The sequence below is a fragment of the Typopeltis vanoorti genome, chromosome 4 (genome assembly GCF_054136105.1).
Source record: "Typopeltis vanoorti isolate ZY-2024b chromosome 4, IOZ_Tvanoo_1.0, whole genome shotgun sequence".
NCBI classification, from domain to species: Eukaryota; Metazoa; Arthropoda; class Arachnida; order Uropygi; family Thelyphonidae; genus Typopeltis; species Typopeltis vanoorti.
In genome coordinates, this window is record NC_143552.1 from 81,949,405 (window position 1) to 81,966,832 (window position 17,428).

A 17,428-nucleotide genomic window follows, 5' to 3' on the forward strand; every position below is an offset into this window, starting at 1 on the left:
AAGTAAGCGAACTAATACCATCTATGCTTGGTCAAAGAGGAATATTAGTCTTGTGTACTTTGGGCATTCCATATAAATGTGGACTTAAGGGATGTATGGATTTCAATTTTTTCTTGAGATCCGTAGGCCATTTAGTCATGTTGCATAAAGGTTATTGGTTTCTACATGGTTTGTCCAAGTAGGATCATAGTCTAATGGAGAGTAAGTAGAGGTGTCAGAAAGTAAAATTGCAATTTCGGACATATAATCAGTTGTATTCAAGATCACAGTTTGAATTGCTTTTATCAGCCTTAAGTACTATCATACCTTTATTCTTCTTTAAATTTGAAAGTTTTTTTTTTTAAGGAGCTGATATTTTTAGGAGGACGAGAGGAGAATCACAGTGTTTAATCTAATGTAATTTGCAACAGGTTCAGATAGGAAGTAAAGGGCCTTTTCTATGTTGCATGTAACATCTATTTTAGGAATGTGCTCTGGTGCAACCACAAAATTGACATATTCATAATGTGGAAACAGTGTGGCTGAGTTATGTGATTTTCTGTCATCTATTAACTCCTTTCACCATAAAATAAAATTCACTTTAGAACTTGAAAATGAAGGAAAATTACCTTTTCTAGACATTCTAATTACGAAAAAAAGCAGACTGAGACATTTCTTTTAGAGTGTACTGTAAGCCAACTCATACAGGTTATCTGCATTTCTCCTCGTTGTACCATATTTCACAAAAATTAGGTATTGTACATATGCTGAAAAAGAGGGGGCAATCTCTATTATAAGAGAATGAAGGAACACTAATAGAAGACTTACATCCTATTCTCCAACTATTGATTAGCAGTGAATATCCTAAAAAAAATAGCACAAAGAATACTATTCTCTAATCTCTCTCTATATACAACAAATCCATGACATTCATTACAGAGCATCAATTTCCATCCCTTTTATTGGCGAACTTTTGCTAAAAATTGCAAATCTCCTGAAATTTCATGACATTAGAGTGGCCTTCAAACCCATTATGAGTGTACGAAATCTGTTACGCTTGCCCAAGGACCACAACCCTTTCAACAAACATCCTGGAGTGTACAATATTCCATGTTCTTGTGACCTTAATTGCATAGGGCACACATCAAGAAGTTTAGAAATAAGACAAAAGGAGCATATTGGAGATGTCAATAACAACAGAGAAGATAGCTCAAGCCTGGCATTTCATTCCATTCCATTTCTCTCACACTCACAACGTTAAATGGAATAACAGCTCCATGCCGTACATAGAAGACAACTTCATCTATCGCAACATCCAAGAGATGACAACGGCAATCCACTCACGAGGCACTCTAAACAGAAACCAAGGAATGTTTTGGTGTGACATTTGGAAGTCACTAATTAGATCTTTTAAAATATCGGACTTTAATTTTCTGCAAACTATTGGGCTGACTGACCATGTGCCATCACTTGGTCTTCTACACTTCACGTGTTTCTGTTTTACTTGTATTTTTGTGTAACGGTTCCTACACATTCGGTGTTTTTTTAGTGATGTAATGATTCATATTTAACGCTTGTTGTATATTTGTATGTTTATCTCAACCCAGATGAAGCCACTAGCTTAAGTGGTGAAACTAGTAGGTTTATTGAATCATTACAACCCATAAACCCAGTGTTAGTTATTTTTTATTATTATTATTATTATTGTTCCGGGAAACTCCAAGGAGTCGACAGACTCATCGAGGGAGGCCCTGACATCATGTCAAGAACAACTATTCAACATTCACACAGTATCTATCATACCTTGCCTTGAACTCATTCACGGTCGTAGCACCCACAACAGACTCTGGAAGCTTATTCCACTCATTTACCACTCTCCAAGTAAAGAACCTAGCTCTAACACCCTTGTTCTTTGGTCGAAAAAACAACATAATTATCAAATCACAGATTTGTTCATCTTTGAGTACTACACTCACATTTAGAATTGGTTTTCCTTATAAATTCTTTTAAAAAAAGTCTTGACTCAATAAATGAAGCAGTTAGGGTAGTTATTGACCCATTTCATTTTGCTTTCATATCCCACTGTTTGCATTTTTCTACAGATATTTTCATAGTCACTTCATCAGAATTGGCATCAGCATTTGCCCATTTTCCCCACATGCCTTTTAATATGTTAATTCATGTGTAGGGGTAAGTAGCCATCTGTTGTTCTCTTTCAGACTTAGAGAATAAATTTTTCCTTTTTTTATTCCTTCCACTGCTGTCTTTTGGCCTAACCTCTCTTATTATACAGAAAGACAGCTGGAGTTAGTAATATTCATGGATGAACATACCTGAATAGAAAATTTGGAAAAGCAGAAATGTTATTTTTGTCAGTGATAGTTGAAGCAAGATTTTTTGCTGGGTTAAAGTAAATTAAAATTGATAAGAAATTATACTCTTGGTCTCATCCTTTATCCAAGTATGAGCAAGTTCATGAAGTGCCTTCATAACTAGGCTACTTGTATATATGGAAACAATTGATTTCATATCAAAATTGCAATAATCTATTTTGCCAAATGTATTGTCTATTGAGAATAAGTTTTGATGTGTCTTCTTTTCTTTCTAAGCAATCCTTCACACATAATCATACCAGCCTTACACATGCACTTTAACATTTCAGTGACTGTTATGTCCTAGTTACATTATAATACATTATAAAAAATTATGGAGACAACTACTGTGTTAGAGCAAAACTTTAGTTTAATATAAACCAAAATTGAACACTCGATGTTTTGACCTTCATATCAAGGTTATCATCTGGAGCATACACTTACAAGGAAACAAGCTGCACTACAATCTACACGGTTTGCTAAAGTGCAAAAAAACCATACAAGGTGTGTTTTCTAGGAGAGAGGGTGAACAGGGCGATTGAGGCACTAGATATGAGAAGTAAGCATGCAATGGAGTTAGTGGTTGTAGTTGGGATGAATGATTTGGTTGGACATAGAAAGAACATAAGATTGGATATCAGCAGATTATTGAGGAGAGTGAAAGACAACAGTGTGGCAGGAAAGGTAGTGCAGCTTGTTTCTGTGTATATATGTGTATGCTCCAGATGATGACCTTGATATGAAGGTCGAAATGTTTAGTGTTCATTTTGGTTTATATTAAACTAAAGTTTTGCTCTAACACAGTAGTTGTCTCCATAATTTTTTGTAATGTATTCTGATCACTGTGTAAGCATGAAGGAAAGGATATGTCCTAGTTACTTTCCATTTCATTTCATAACTGGCTATATCCATTTCTTCCTCCTTGGTTACATCTTCATGGTACTCTCTTCTGTGTTGTTTTCCAGTGCAGTTTTTCTCTTTTTTTTTTAATGAATGTTCTAGTAATCCTGAAAGTATTCTTTCCATCTGTTCATAATATCTTCTTGTTTAGTCATGACTTTTTACATGTTTCCCATTGTTGACTTTTAGTGGGTATTCCTTCTCTTCTTTCCTTATATTCTTCAAGGGGCTATAAAACAGTTCCTGATTTTCTTTACTACTACTTTCGATAAATTTTCCAGACTGTTAGGATAATTTTTAGCTGTTAAAACTGCATTTTTCTCTTTTCTTGGAGTTTAAGAACCATAATCCACCCTTTGTTTTGTTGTTATATTTTTGCTACAAAAATCTTATTTTTACTTTTCTTTTCGTTCTTTCTGTCTACCAGAGTCCTTCTTCTTTTGATTTCCCTTCGATTGTCTTGCAACCTTTTGTTGCATAGAAGATAAGTCTTGAAGTTCTTAGCTTTCTCCTAAATCATTTATATATTTCTTATCTCCTAGGGTTTCTTGATCTTTTGTCTTGATCCTTTGTTGCAGCTTTTCTGGGTTCTTTATTTTTATAGACCATCTTTCTGTATGCTTTTTTTTTTTATTGTGATCTGCATAGTAAGCAGGTTCTGATCCTTTCCTAATTCTAGTGTCTTTCACTTACCTCAGTTTCATTTTTGACTATCATCACAATTGATTATCAACTTTTCATTTCTTCTAAGTGCTACTACTCTAGTAACTTTTTTGTGCATTTCAGGCAAAGAATCTAGGGGTTTTGGTGGATAGGGAACTAAAGTTCAGGGCACTCATTGTGAAAGTTATAGGAGTTATCTAGAAAAGTGCTGCTATAATGCAAAGATGGATCTAATTAGGCGTCATTTGGATTTCTGTGTGCAAATCCGGTTACTTGGCTATATTGCTAATAAGGAGATATTAGAGAGAGTGCAGAGGCAAATACTAAGAGTGTCTCAGAACTCTATATTGAGTATGAGGACATACTGAAGGAATGTGCTCATCAGAGCTTGGTGGGTAGGAGAAGGAGGGGGTGATATGATTGAGATGTATAAACTAGTGAGCAGAGCTATAAGATAGACACAGGGGAATTATTGAATAGGATAATGGGTGATGCAAGGTCATCCCTGGAACTGTACAAAAGTCTTGTGCGTAAGGAAGTAAAAAGGAGATTTTTTTTGCATATGCAGGCAGTGAATGTACATAGATCAAAACAGTTAGGGGATATTTTAGTTTCTGTCAGATAATTATAAATTTCTGCAAATAATTATAACTATTGGGTACTTTATACATGAATAAATATTTCTTACTTATGGATAGGGTGTAATTGATGAGATATTGTTTATAATCAATATTTATTACAAATTATACATTTTAGCATGAAATAATTTTAACAAGAATAGCCCAAAACGCTTTTGTTAATTTTTAATAGGGCGCATGTCTCCATTAACAGCCAAAACAGCAGTACATCTTGATTGCATGAACTGGATAAGATGATCAAACAGTTCTTGTGGGATATTTCCCTACTCTTCTGTATGAGCAATTTCGAGCTCTTGAAGCAATCGTGGTGGCACCAGTCGAGCAGAAATGCACCCACCTAAACATTCCCAGGCATGTTCGATTGGATTACAATTCAGTGAACAGGCAGGCCAGTCTATGCGTTCAATACCTTCTTCCTCAAACCACTCTTGTAACAAATTTGAACAGTGTGGACGAGCATTGTCATCCATAAAAATGAATTCTTGGCCAACTTTAGCAGCATATGGATGAACTATAGGTTCCAAAATCTCATCGTGATACCTTTGGGCTGTTAAGGAACCATTTCTGATAAAACAGAGATCAGTATAGCTACCTATGCTTATTCCAGTCCATACCATCAAACTCCCACCTTGATGTTGGGGTCTTTCATGAACAAACTGTTGGTTATTTCTTGTTCCACTTTCACTCCATATCAAGATACGTTGGTTATCTGGTTGCAGACTAACCTGGACTCATCACTACAAAGTACACGAGCCCAATCCTCATTTGTCCAGTTGTGTTGTTCCTGTGCCCAAATTCTTCAGGCTGTTTTGTGATTTTGCAGTAACTGGAATGCAAACCATTGGTCTTCGAACGTATAAACCTATGGCATGAAGACGATTTTGTACTGTGTGTCGATACCAGCCTCCCTGTTGCTGCAATAAGTTCGCTTCGAAGTTTTGTTGCGTTAAATGTTCGATTTCTTCTGGAAAGTAATGACAAATACTGATCGTCTCTTGAAGTTGTTGATGATGGGCGACCTTGGCCTTGTCTTCGCCAAACATTTCCCGTCTCCAGAAAGCAATTCCAAAGTCGTGAAATTACGCTTTGAGATACATGACATGCTTGAGTGACAACTTGCTGTGTTTGTCCAGCTTCTAATCGACCAATGGCTCTCTAAACTGTGGATTCCAGGACATCATGTTGCTCTGCCATTTTTAACAAAATAATGGATGGTAGGTGACACAAGTTTACAGTTGAGGTGATAATTATGCACTGTAGAAGTGAGCGCAATAAGCCATGCTTTTATACCCTCCCCTTACATGCTAATACAGCTAAGACATGTTTCAACAAATCTTACCATTATTTTGTATGCAGTTGCATGTTCTACACTTGTATATTAAGAATATTTTAAAATAAATGTGTTACATTTGTAAATAATTTTTATAACTGTAATTTACAAGAAAACTGAAATATCCCCTAATTGTTTTGAGCAGTGTATTTGGAATACATTGCTGGAGTGGGTGGCGGGTGCTCAATATGAATGTATTCAAGGCAAGGTATGATAATGTAGTCTGTGAGTGTTCAGCCTCTTACAATGAATCTTCACCACTCCATGGAGGTTTGGAAGTCATACTAATACCATAATTTTGATGTTTGTCATAGTCAGACTCTTAGTGAAGCAGAAGTTTAGCAATCTAAGTTTTTCTGGGGATTTTACCAAGACGGTTCATTGCCAGGAATGCAATATATATGCATTGGCAAATGTGGTTGATGTTTGTTGAGAGATTGAACAGCGGAAGCAAGAGAGCGAGGATCTGTAGAAAGTTGATATGTAAATGGATTATGGTGATTTGAATGAGATGTTGGAACTAGAAGTGAAGAATACCAGACAAAAGGCAAAAATCAGTGATGGATGTAAGACTAAGAATGATAGTCAGAATATGAGTGTGGAAAATGTGATTGTGACTATGGAAATAATTAAAAAAAGAAAACTGGGCATAATTATGGAAGTGTGCTTGACTGAAGTGAGAGCTGGTGTAATTGTAGAAATTGAAGAAAGTTCAACTGACAAAGCAGTTGCAGGAGTGATTGTCTGAATGCAAGAAAGTTAAAGAATGAAATGAGGTGTATGGTGGATATGAACAAAAGAGTGTAAAAGAATAAAAAGAAAGATAGTGGAGAAAAAGAAGTAATGAATGACTCAAGAATAGCTATATGGAGATTCTATCATAAAAGATGTGGTGGGTGAGAGGGTGCACAAGGTATGTTTTCCAAGAGGGAGGATGAACAGGGTGATTGGGGCACTAGATATGAGAAGTAAGCGTGTGCAATGAAGTTAGTGGTTATAGTTGGGATGAATGATTTGGTTTGACAGAAAGAACATAACATTATATATCAGCAGATTATTGAGGAGAGTGAAAGACAACAGTGTGGTAGGAAAGGTAGTATGTGTGTTGCCCAGGTATGACAATGATGAGTTACAGTGGAGAGCAAAAATCTTGAATGGAATGTTAGTGGTAATGTGTGAAGAGGAATGAGTGCAGTTTGTGAACATGTGGGACAAATGGAGCTGTATAAGAGCGATGGACTGCATCTGAATAGTTTTGGAGTGAGTCATTTGAGAATGTTACTACTGGAGGGAATTGTAATGAGCAATGCAAACAATGTATCAATGGAAGTCAGATGTGAATGAGCAGGAGAGTGGGTTAGGTAAAACTGATGTGGTTGTGAATGGAGAAGAGAATATAACAACAGAAAAGAAGTTGGACAGGGAAACGGGATAGTCCAAGGAGGTCAGGGGGACACGGTGTAAAGAGAGTAGATTCTGGAAGTGGTAATGAATGCACATATGTGGATAGTCAGCATAGGAATGTAATGGCCAGGAATACATAGGGGATTGAGTCTTGGGAGGCTATGTGGAGCAAAAGATGAGCAGACAGGAGCAGATGAGAAGTCACAGGCAGGGGATAGCATGAGTAGGATTGGCTATAGACCAAGAAATGAATTTTTATTTTTATTTACGAATGTAAATAAAAGGAGTGTCAGAAATAAGGGAGATGAAATTGTTGCATTGCTTGAGTTTATGTGCCTGAAAATAGTTGAAATCAGTGAAACATGGTTGGATGAGAATGACATCTTGATGGGAAAGGCAAGAAGGGAGGGAGAGTGCTGCTGATGATAGTAGGAGAATTATGTCCATGAATGATTGTGCGATACAAGGAGAAAAAATTGGTTTTGAAATAGTATGGTATGAAGTGGAGGTTGACAGAATGAAATATTTGGTGGGATGTTGCTACAGGCCAGGGAATGCAGAAGGTGAAGGCAACTTGGCTTAGTGAGTAAGCAAAGGGTGATTTCAACTATGGCAGTATCGATTGGAATGAAGAGATAGCATCAGGAAATAAGGAGAATGAATTCCTAATGTTCTTAAGGGACAACAATCTTAGGTGGTATGTAATGGAGGGCACACGAGGGTTAAGAGTTTTATATTTGGTTATATCATCAGAAAATGTGATTGTGAATGGAGTGTCTAATATTTTCCTGGCTGGAGAGAGTGACGATGAAGTGATTACATAGATTGCAGCTAATATGAGAACTTCTATAAAGAAGGGATATATGTGCAACTACAAGGCTGGTGATTATGAAAAGTTTGGCTGTAGTGTATGGAAAGAAGAGTTGAGTGGGAAGGATATAGATACTGCATGGGCACTGATCAACTCTTTAACATAAGTCTTGCAACAGGGAGAATCACAAACAGCAACAATGTCTGAATGTATTCCAAAGGTGAAATGGTTAAACAAGGTAGTAGTAAATATGATGAATGAAGAGATTAAGCTTGAAATCTAGAAAGAACAAGGCACTGTAGAGGCAACACATGATGAATGTTGGTAATGATCATTTCAATGAGGAGTACAATGAGCAAGCCAGGAACGGTGACTTGATTAAAGCAGCAAAAGTGGAATATGAGAGAAAATTAGCTAATCAAGCTAAGAGAAATCCTAGTGATTTCTTTCGATATGTGGTAAGTAGAAGGGAAAATGACTGTGGGAAGATGATGCCAGTTGATGACACTGGCATGTTGGTAACTGATGCAGACGATATAGTTGAATTATTCAATAGTCAGTTTATCAGTGTATTTCATTGGCATGAAGACAACATCAAGAGAGGGCTGGAGTGTAGAATGTATGGTGTTGGATCGTATTTCTTTGTTTTTGATCTGCCATCTTGTTTTAACTTTGTTCTTAAATAAGTAATAAGTTGCTGGTTGATTACTAATTTAAATATAGAGAAATTTATATTTTTAGACTGCGCCACTCTATATCTAGATTAGTCTAATGAAATATAGTGAAACCAAGCATCAACTAATTTTATATCAATATTATTTCTTACGTAGACCGAGTTTATCTCTTATTTTTGAAGCTCCTGCTAGGTCCGATAATTTCATGAACGGTGCAGTGCAGTAAAAGAGATTCAGGCAAACACAATTTTAAAATCATCAAAACAAAACATTTAATTCAGGGTTATATATTATACATATAAACTCAATTCTGAAAACAAGATAATATAAATGTCTTAGCTTAACTGGTTCACAACATCTTACAAATTCAGTCCATGGGCATTCTGCTATCAGACTTATAGCTTAGTAACAAATTTTACTATTATCACACAGTCAGTAAAGTCTCAATACATTAATGGTGGCAGCAACTGCTTCATGAGTATACACTTTCATACTTCATACTCCAGCTGATTTCAGCAAAAAACGTTATAGTTAATGTGGGGAATAACTGGAGGAATTACACATATATCTCTGCACTGAAGTAACATAAAATTGGACAGTTCTTACTGGATAAATCCTTTGCTCATCGATTTCACTATAGGCACACTTTATAACTATATTTACTTAGCACACTATGGCAACACTATTTAGAATAAATCTTCTCAATGATAACTGAACTATTAATGGTCGCACGTGTATAGACGTACTTGGATAAAGGAAAATGCTCATTCCTTCTTTAACACTATTCGACCAATTCAGCTCTCTGTTAAAATTCCATGAAACTAATGGAACAGGTAGTAATTCTTTAACTTCTAGAATTATTCTCAGTTGCCTATTACTTTTCTGGTCCTCAAATATTCCAATTACAGCACTAAAGTTCTAGACACAGCAATCCTTTGCATTCACTTTGCTGCCTCTAGTATTCTCCTCGTCTGTCTGTGCTATACTCTATGCTCTCGTATCCCTGAATGGTCAATCCTGAAGAAGAGAAGAGCCCCGGTTTTCTCCGCTCAGCTTATATACCTCCCTTCTTTTTTTCCGCCCAAAATTGTTTCTCACGCTCTCTTATGTCAATTCCTTCTCTGCAGTTGAATACTATATCTCGCGATCCAAGCGCATGCTAGCTATTTCTAGCCCGTCTCCATAGTAACAAACAAAATAAAATAAAAAACAGAAATATTGCATAACATTATACTTTACTTTACTTTACCAGTATGTAAAGTATAATAACATTATACTTTACATACTGGTAGTGATAAATAAAAAATGAAAATATTATAATTCACATAAGGCATATTAAACTTATATATACAATTCCTCATAATATTAAATTAGGAATAATCAAAATAAACAGAATAATATTTCAATACAAGGTCCTATCATGCTAACACATATTTTAGATTAATTAATAAAAACTAATAAATAAACTCAAGGCAATTATATGAATAATAATTTACAATCATGGGATTAATATCAAATAACTTTTACAAGTACAGCCTTTGGTATGGTGGATTAAGTTGGATTCTGTAAGGAATATTAATAACTTAAATTTCTCCTTATTCAGAATCCAACAATGGCAAAGGAGAGACTGATGATGAATGAGTAGGATGTATATGAGGAATTAAGAAAATTGATGTTGATAAGGCAGTAGGACTTGATAGTATATATATCACCATGTGTCTTGAGGGAATGCTCTACGGAATTAATAGCACCTTTGGTGCAACTCTTTAACATAAGTCATGCAACAGGGAGAATCCCAAAGGAATAGAAGGTGGGAAAAATTATTCCACTTCACAAAGCGGGGGGGGGGATAAGACTAAGGCTACAAATTATATTAGAGGTATAGAGAAGTTGGTGAGGACTAGGATTCAGAAGTGGGTTGACATTAGCAGTATTTTTTTATGATGATTAGCATGGGTTTGTTAGAGGAAGGTCATGTTTCAACGATCTGCTTATGTATTACAACAAGATGACAAACTCGCTTGATAAAGGAGATGCATATATGGTGGTGCATTTGGATTTTTCAAAGGCCTTTGATAGACTTCCACATGACAAGCTGGTAGCTAAACTAAAACAGATGGGATTAGATAGCAGACTAGTAAGTTAAATAGCTAATTGGCTGATAGGTGTCAGTAAATTGTATATGGAGGATGCCACAGGGATCTGTTTTGGGACCATGATTGTTTAATTTAACTTGTATGTTAATGACATTGGGACTGGCTTAACTGGAGATATGCAGCTGTTCGCCAATGATGCAAAGTGGGGAATGGTTGTGAGAAGTAGAGCAGACATTGTGGCCTTGTGGGAGGATCTGAATAGAATGTGAGTGGGCAAATGATTGAAGCTGTCAATTGAATGTTGCAAAGTGCAAGGTCTTGAAATTTGGTAGGCAAGGTGGGATGCAGAGTATACAATTAATGGATAAATTTTGAAGGAGGTGGAGGAGATGAGAGATATGGGATGGTGGACAGAGACTTGAAGTTTAGGGATCACATTGCTAAAATTATAAGAACATCCAAATGGATCATGACAATAATGAGGAGGATGTTGATGTGCAGAGGCAAAGAGGTTATGGTATAATGTTTAATGTATAATATTTTGATCAGGCCACATATGGACTAATGTGCACAGATTTGGTCATCTGGTTTTCAGGGGGGATGACGATATATTGGAGAAGGTCCAGATATGAGGAGAGATTGAAGGAATGCAATTTACAGAGCCTTGTGAATAGATGAGGGGATATGATTGAGACATAAGTTGGTGAGGGAGATTACCAGATCAATATGAAGAAGATGTTCCATAGAGTAGCGGTCATCAAGGGTAGAACTAGAGGCCATCTTTGGAAGCTGTATAAGGAGGTGTGAGCAGGGAATTAAGAAGCATGTTCTCTGCATGGAGAGTGAGTGGAGTGCATTGCCTGAAAGTGTGGTGAGTGCAGAAACTGAATGAGTTCAAGGCACAGTTTGATGATCTTTTGACATGAGAGAGTATAAACCTCCCACGATGAGTCCTTTGACTCATGGAGGTAAGATAATAATAATAATTTTTCCATTATCTGGTTCTTCACCATTTTTGCCAATTTCATTTCCATGCATTTTTATTCGGTTTCCCACTTTTGCATTGACATTCTCTGGGAAGATGATCTTTGTAGATGCTTCACTAAATGTGTTCTGAGAATACATCCTTAGTGTCTGTTTTCATTCTCACTTGGCCCATGTATTATAATCATGGTAAATCCTTCATTTCTTTCTCTTTTTATGTTAACCACCATTAAGTGTTCACTGATGAACTTCTGGTGTTTAATAATATTATTCACTTGATCTTTATGCACTGAGCAGACAACTCCAGCTTTTGTTTGTTCTGTTTGATACTCCTACTTAAGAGATGAAGCTTTCATCTAGCATTTCATAGCATTGTTCAGTGGTGGCCCATGAAGTTTTAAATGAGGGTGCTGCCTATACAAAATAATTTTTTAAAAAAATTCTTTTTTTCCTAATCAGTAACCAATTTATTAATAAATAAATTTGTAGATTTATTTATTAATAAATTGGTTACTGATTAGGAAAAAAAAGAATTTTTTAAAAAATTATTTTGTATAGGCAGCACTCCCAGTTAAAACTTCACTAGCCACCACTGGCATTGTCCTTTCTTTTGTGTTTCTGTAACAGCCAACTGTTGAACTTTAGTCTTTATTCTCTAAGCACTGTAAAAGAAAAAGAAATTTGTTAATTTCATTAATTCTGTCCATGCAGTTAGCTAGTGGTTACGTGCTTAGCAACCATATGCCTGGGGAAGGAGTGTCCTAGGTTCGATTCCTGTCGGTGACGTGAAGAGTTTAAGGATCTTCCTCGGTCATAGCCAAGTTAGCTGGTCTTGGGCGTGGACAGCAGGTTTTTTCCCCAGTTTATCCTTGGGTTTTTCCTCCCACAAAGCAGGCAAACTGTTCCCCGTGAACACACACTTCAACAGACATGAGATGCTAGTGGGAATAAGGAGCAACCAACCTATTCCACGGGATATAAGTTACGGAAGCTTACATCATAAAATGTGTAGGCCTGTGCAAAAGCATAACATGCGATGATGATGATGATTCATTAATTCTCTTTCTCTTCCGTTTATACTGCTAACGTTCCACGTGCCAAAATTTATTGGCCTTTTTCCATGCCATTTGTTGAACAGTTCCAGCTATAGCTCTTCATTTAATGAGAAAAATTTCAGAATTCTAGGTGATTGGCCTGCATCTCGATTGTAGTAAAAGTGGTAGATGGTTGCCTTCTCAAGGCCTCCATATATGCCCTTGTGTTACTTCAGAAGTTCTGATTATCATAATCTCCTACTTTAAGAAGGTTGCAGCAAAACTCTCTCTCTCCCACTTTTCAACTGGGCTTGGGACTAGTTTTGGCAGAATCAAGGAAATACCATGTTAGCTATTTCTGAAGGTATAGCTGATTTCCATTTTCATCTGTATTGAATATGGAAATCGGAATATAGAAATCTTTGCACAGTTACTTATCAATTTAATTTCTCTCAGAATAGTGATAGTTGACCTCCACATTTATTTATCTGTGTTTCACAGCCACAATAATAATAGCAATAATACCAAGAGGGAAATGTATATTGCCAATAGTCACAGTCTACCTGTGTCTTAATTTATAAAAACTTCTGTTTGTATCAAGTCTGATTTGTTATGTATGTAATCCCTTTTATTTATAACAAGTTAAAAACAAACCCCATTTACCATCAGTTAGATTGCTGTTATGGGAGAGGAGGGTGTGTGTGATTCAGAATTATTGACAAATAATGCCTCCATAATATGTTTATTCTTATGAGTATGATAATAACAGAATGGAAAGATTTACTGTAAATTATACACCTAATCACTTAGAAATATTTAAAGATGATTTCATGAATGTTGCAAAAGTTTTATTTTCATTTGTTAATAAAGGCCTACAGTTTATTTAAAGCACAAGAATAAATTGAAATACATGTTAATATACAATTTTTATTTTAGTGGTAATGTTAACTTATAAAAGGGAAGCAGTGCTTATTGATTCCTTGCAACGATTAAAAGGACTTCCTTTTCTAAACAAAGTTGTTGTTGTGTGGAATAGTCCTCAGCCTCCTGCTTCAGATTTGCGTTGGCCAGAGATTGGAGTTCCTATTCAGGTAATTCAAGCATGTGTGTGCACACACAAAAAAAATTGAAATATCTTATATCATGCCATCTCATAAATATTGTCATTTGTAATCACCAAACTTGTTTCTTATTTATATGTGTATCACATAACATATGGTACTTAGAAAATATAATACTGCATTCTTAAATAAATCCAGAACAAGTTTGCAAAATTCCTTAACTAAATTGAATAACTGCTGCAACAAATTTTGTATGAAAATCACCAATAAAAAAAGAGGACTAAAAAAATTGGCAAGAACTTGGAAAACTCAACTGCACTACGTAAAGTATTTCGACTATTTAGGCACGGTTTTTAGTGAACCTGGCAAATTAAATATAGAATTAGACAACAAAATAAGCAAGATATATTGTAGGGAGTCAGCTGAATAGATTTATATGGTATAAGAAAGAAATTAGTCAAACCCTAGGGTGGCTGGGTTAGAAATAAAAGATTTGATCAAAGATTGAAAACTAATGAGATTTCTGAAAAAAATATTGGATAGTGCACAGACACCAAACAGTAGCAGGATCATATTAAAAATTAAGATATTAGGAAGTTACTTGACATTGTTAGCTTTCACAACTGTATAAACAGGAGACTAATTTCATAGCTCTAATAATGCAGATCTTATAATTTGGTCTTTTAAGGTAGTTAATGTCAGGAAAAGAAGCCTAGAGGAAGACCAAGATCTCACAGATTAATGCAGTTAGAAGTGCCTTAGAAGACCAAAATACATGGTCTGGAATATTGGAGTTCTGAGAGAAAGAGGGGGGGGGGGGGAGTTGATTTAGAGGAAAATTGTCAATAGAAATTTAGTAATGTAAATGTATGTAGTACTATCATAATATCCTGTACACTTCTTGATATTAGTAATGTAAATGTATGTAGTACTATCATAATATCCTGTACACTTCTTGATATATATCAGGAATTTAATGATGATAGCAAAACCAGAGGGTGAAAGAATTGATAGTTGTGGCGGGTACGAATGAATTGAAAGGAGATAAATTTTTATGAGAGAGGACTTGAAAGTATTGTTAAAGGTAGCGAAAGAAAAGAGTGACAGAGTTAGGATGATGAGTCTGTTGCCACGGTACGACAGAGAGAAGTTTAGAAGGATGGCCATAATCGCAAATGACTTTATGTGCAGGTTATGCAGACGGTGTGGTGTGGAATGAGTTTGGTGGGCGAAAGGATTTATACAAGATGGATGGCCTGCATTTGAATGGATTTGGTGTGTGGAGACTGGAAAAAGTGTTGCTGAATGAAGTGAAAATGGATGTGCAGAACCAGAGAAACTAGAACTACCAAGGAGGGAGGAAGTGGATATGTGGACATCAGTGAGACAATTGAGTGTAAGAATGTATATAATGTACCCGAGCCAGTACTAAGGACAAGAAATCGGAATGGGATAGTTAGAATAACGCATCAAGATAGGGGTGGGACAAAGGGACCTCTGCATTTCATGTATGCTAATGCCAATAGTATTAGGAAAAAGAAGGAAGAATTTTTGGCCTTGAATGGCTCTTCCTAGCCACAGGTTATTGGCGTTAGTGAAATATGGCTGACGGAAGATGATATAGTTAGTGGGATAGAATGTGTAGGTTATAGTGTGTTTAGGAGGGACAGAGAGAATAAAATGGGGAGAGGAGTGTTATTGATGATAGCTGATGAACTGCAGCCAAGTAGAATTGAAGTTGTATTGCAGGATAGTGAAAAGAACTCATTTGAGGGTATTTGGTGTGAGATTGAGATTGGCAGAACAAAATATACAGTTGGGTGCTGCTATAGACCAGGTGATGGAATAGATGGTGGAGATAATATGCATAAACAAATTGATGAAATGAGTGGAAGGAGAGTAATTATTATGGAGGATTTCAACAATGGTAACATTGATTGGAAGGAGGAGAGGACACATGTGAGGAAGGAAATGGATTTAATTCAATTATTAAGGGATAACTATCTGAGACGGCATGTAATTGAAGATACTAGAGGTTTGAGAGTGCTTGACCTGGTAATAGCATCTGAGAATTTGACTGTAATGAATATGACCATGTTGCTACCTATTGGTGAGAGAGTGATCATAAGGTCTTGACCTAGGAGGTGGCTAAAGGTGTGGAATTTTCGATTAAGACAGGGTATATGTGGAATTACCGTGCTGGCAAGTATAACAAGCTTAGGAGATTGCTTGGATCAGTGCCATGGCATGTAAAACTGTAAAGGCTGGATGTCAATAGAACATGCGAAGTAATCAAGGAGCATTTACAGGAGGCTATGGCTGATTGTATTCCTAGGATCCGAATAGTAAAACAAGTAGGGGTTAAATGGATGAATAACACCATTAAGCTTAGCTGCAAGAAAAGAAACAAGAAAGATGACCTGCAGGCACACGCACGGTATAAAGGGCAGGCCAGATGGGTAACGAGTGTGGTAAAAAAAAAAAAAAAAACGCAAAAGCGGATTATGAAAGGAAACTAGCTATGCAGGCTAAAGAGAATCCCAAACAGTTCTTTCAATATGCTGCAAGCAAAAAAAAAAAAACTGTACCCGGCAGAATGATTTTAAGGAATGCCGAGGGTAAGGTGGTCACGGAATCAGTCGATATAGTGGTACTGACTTAGCACTTTGCAAGAGTATATCATCCAGATGGTGACATTGAAAAAATTAAGGAACCATTAGTTTATATGGGAATTGTGATGAATGAATGGAGGTGAATAGTCTATTACAGAACCTTAATGTGAATACATCTGCGGGATTGGATGGTATACTGGCACGGGACTTATGTGAAGCGGCTAAAGAATTATCAGTGCCCTTGTCCATGTTGTTTAATCTGAGTCTTGAGTCTGGTTTAGTCCCGAAGATGTGGAAAGAGGGGAAAATAGTTCCACTGCATAAAGGAGGATCCAAGACTACTGTTGCAAATTACCGACCGATCAGCATATCAGGAGTCGTTGTCAAGGTTTTGGAGAAAGTAGTCAAGGGAAAAATACAGGAATGGATTGATGAAAATGAGATACTGTACGGGGGACAGCATGGCTTTGCAAAGGGTAGATCATGCCTCAGTAACTTGCTCAAGTTTTATAACACAGTGATGGCTGAACTGGATAAGGGTAATGGGTTTACAGTGATACTGCTGCACCTGGCTAAGGCATTTGACAGGATACCACATGGAATTTTAATCCGTCAACTGCAACATAAGGGAATGGATATAGGGTTGGTGAGATGGATAGGTGATTTGTTGATGGAGAGATATCAGAAAGTAGTTTATTCAGGAGTAGAGTCCAAAAGATGGCCTGTGACTAGTGGTGTGCCGCAGGGTTCTGTTCTTGGAGCACTGCTGTTTAATTTGTTCATTAACGATACAGAGAAGGATCTAAGAGGAACAGTTCGTTTGTTCGCTGATGATGCAAGTTGGGTAGGGCAATAGTGAATGCATGAGAT

General features: G+C 36.5%; 1 protein-coding gene across 1 annotated transcript in view; it reads left to right on the forward strand.

The window, feature by feature from the left end:
- botv (exostosin like glycosyltransferase 3) overlaps window positions 1–17,428 on the forward strand; it is a 207,383-nt gene that overhangs the window by 84,173 nt on the left and 105,782 nt on the right. Inside the window, exon 5 of the mRNA XM_090392101.1 lies at window positions 13,822–13,976. Within this exon, the coding sequence (XP_090248227.1) occupies window positions 13,822–13,976 (155 nt within the window). The remainder of the gene's footprint in view (window positions 1–13,821; window positions 13,977–17,428) is intronic.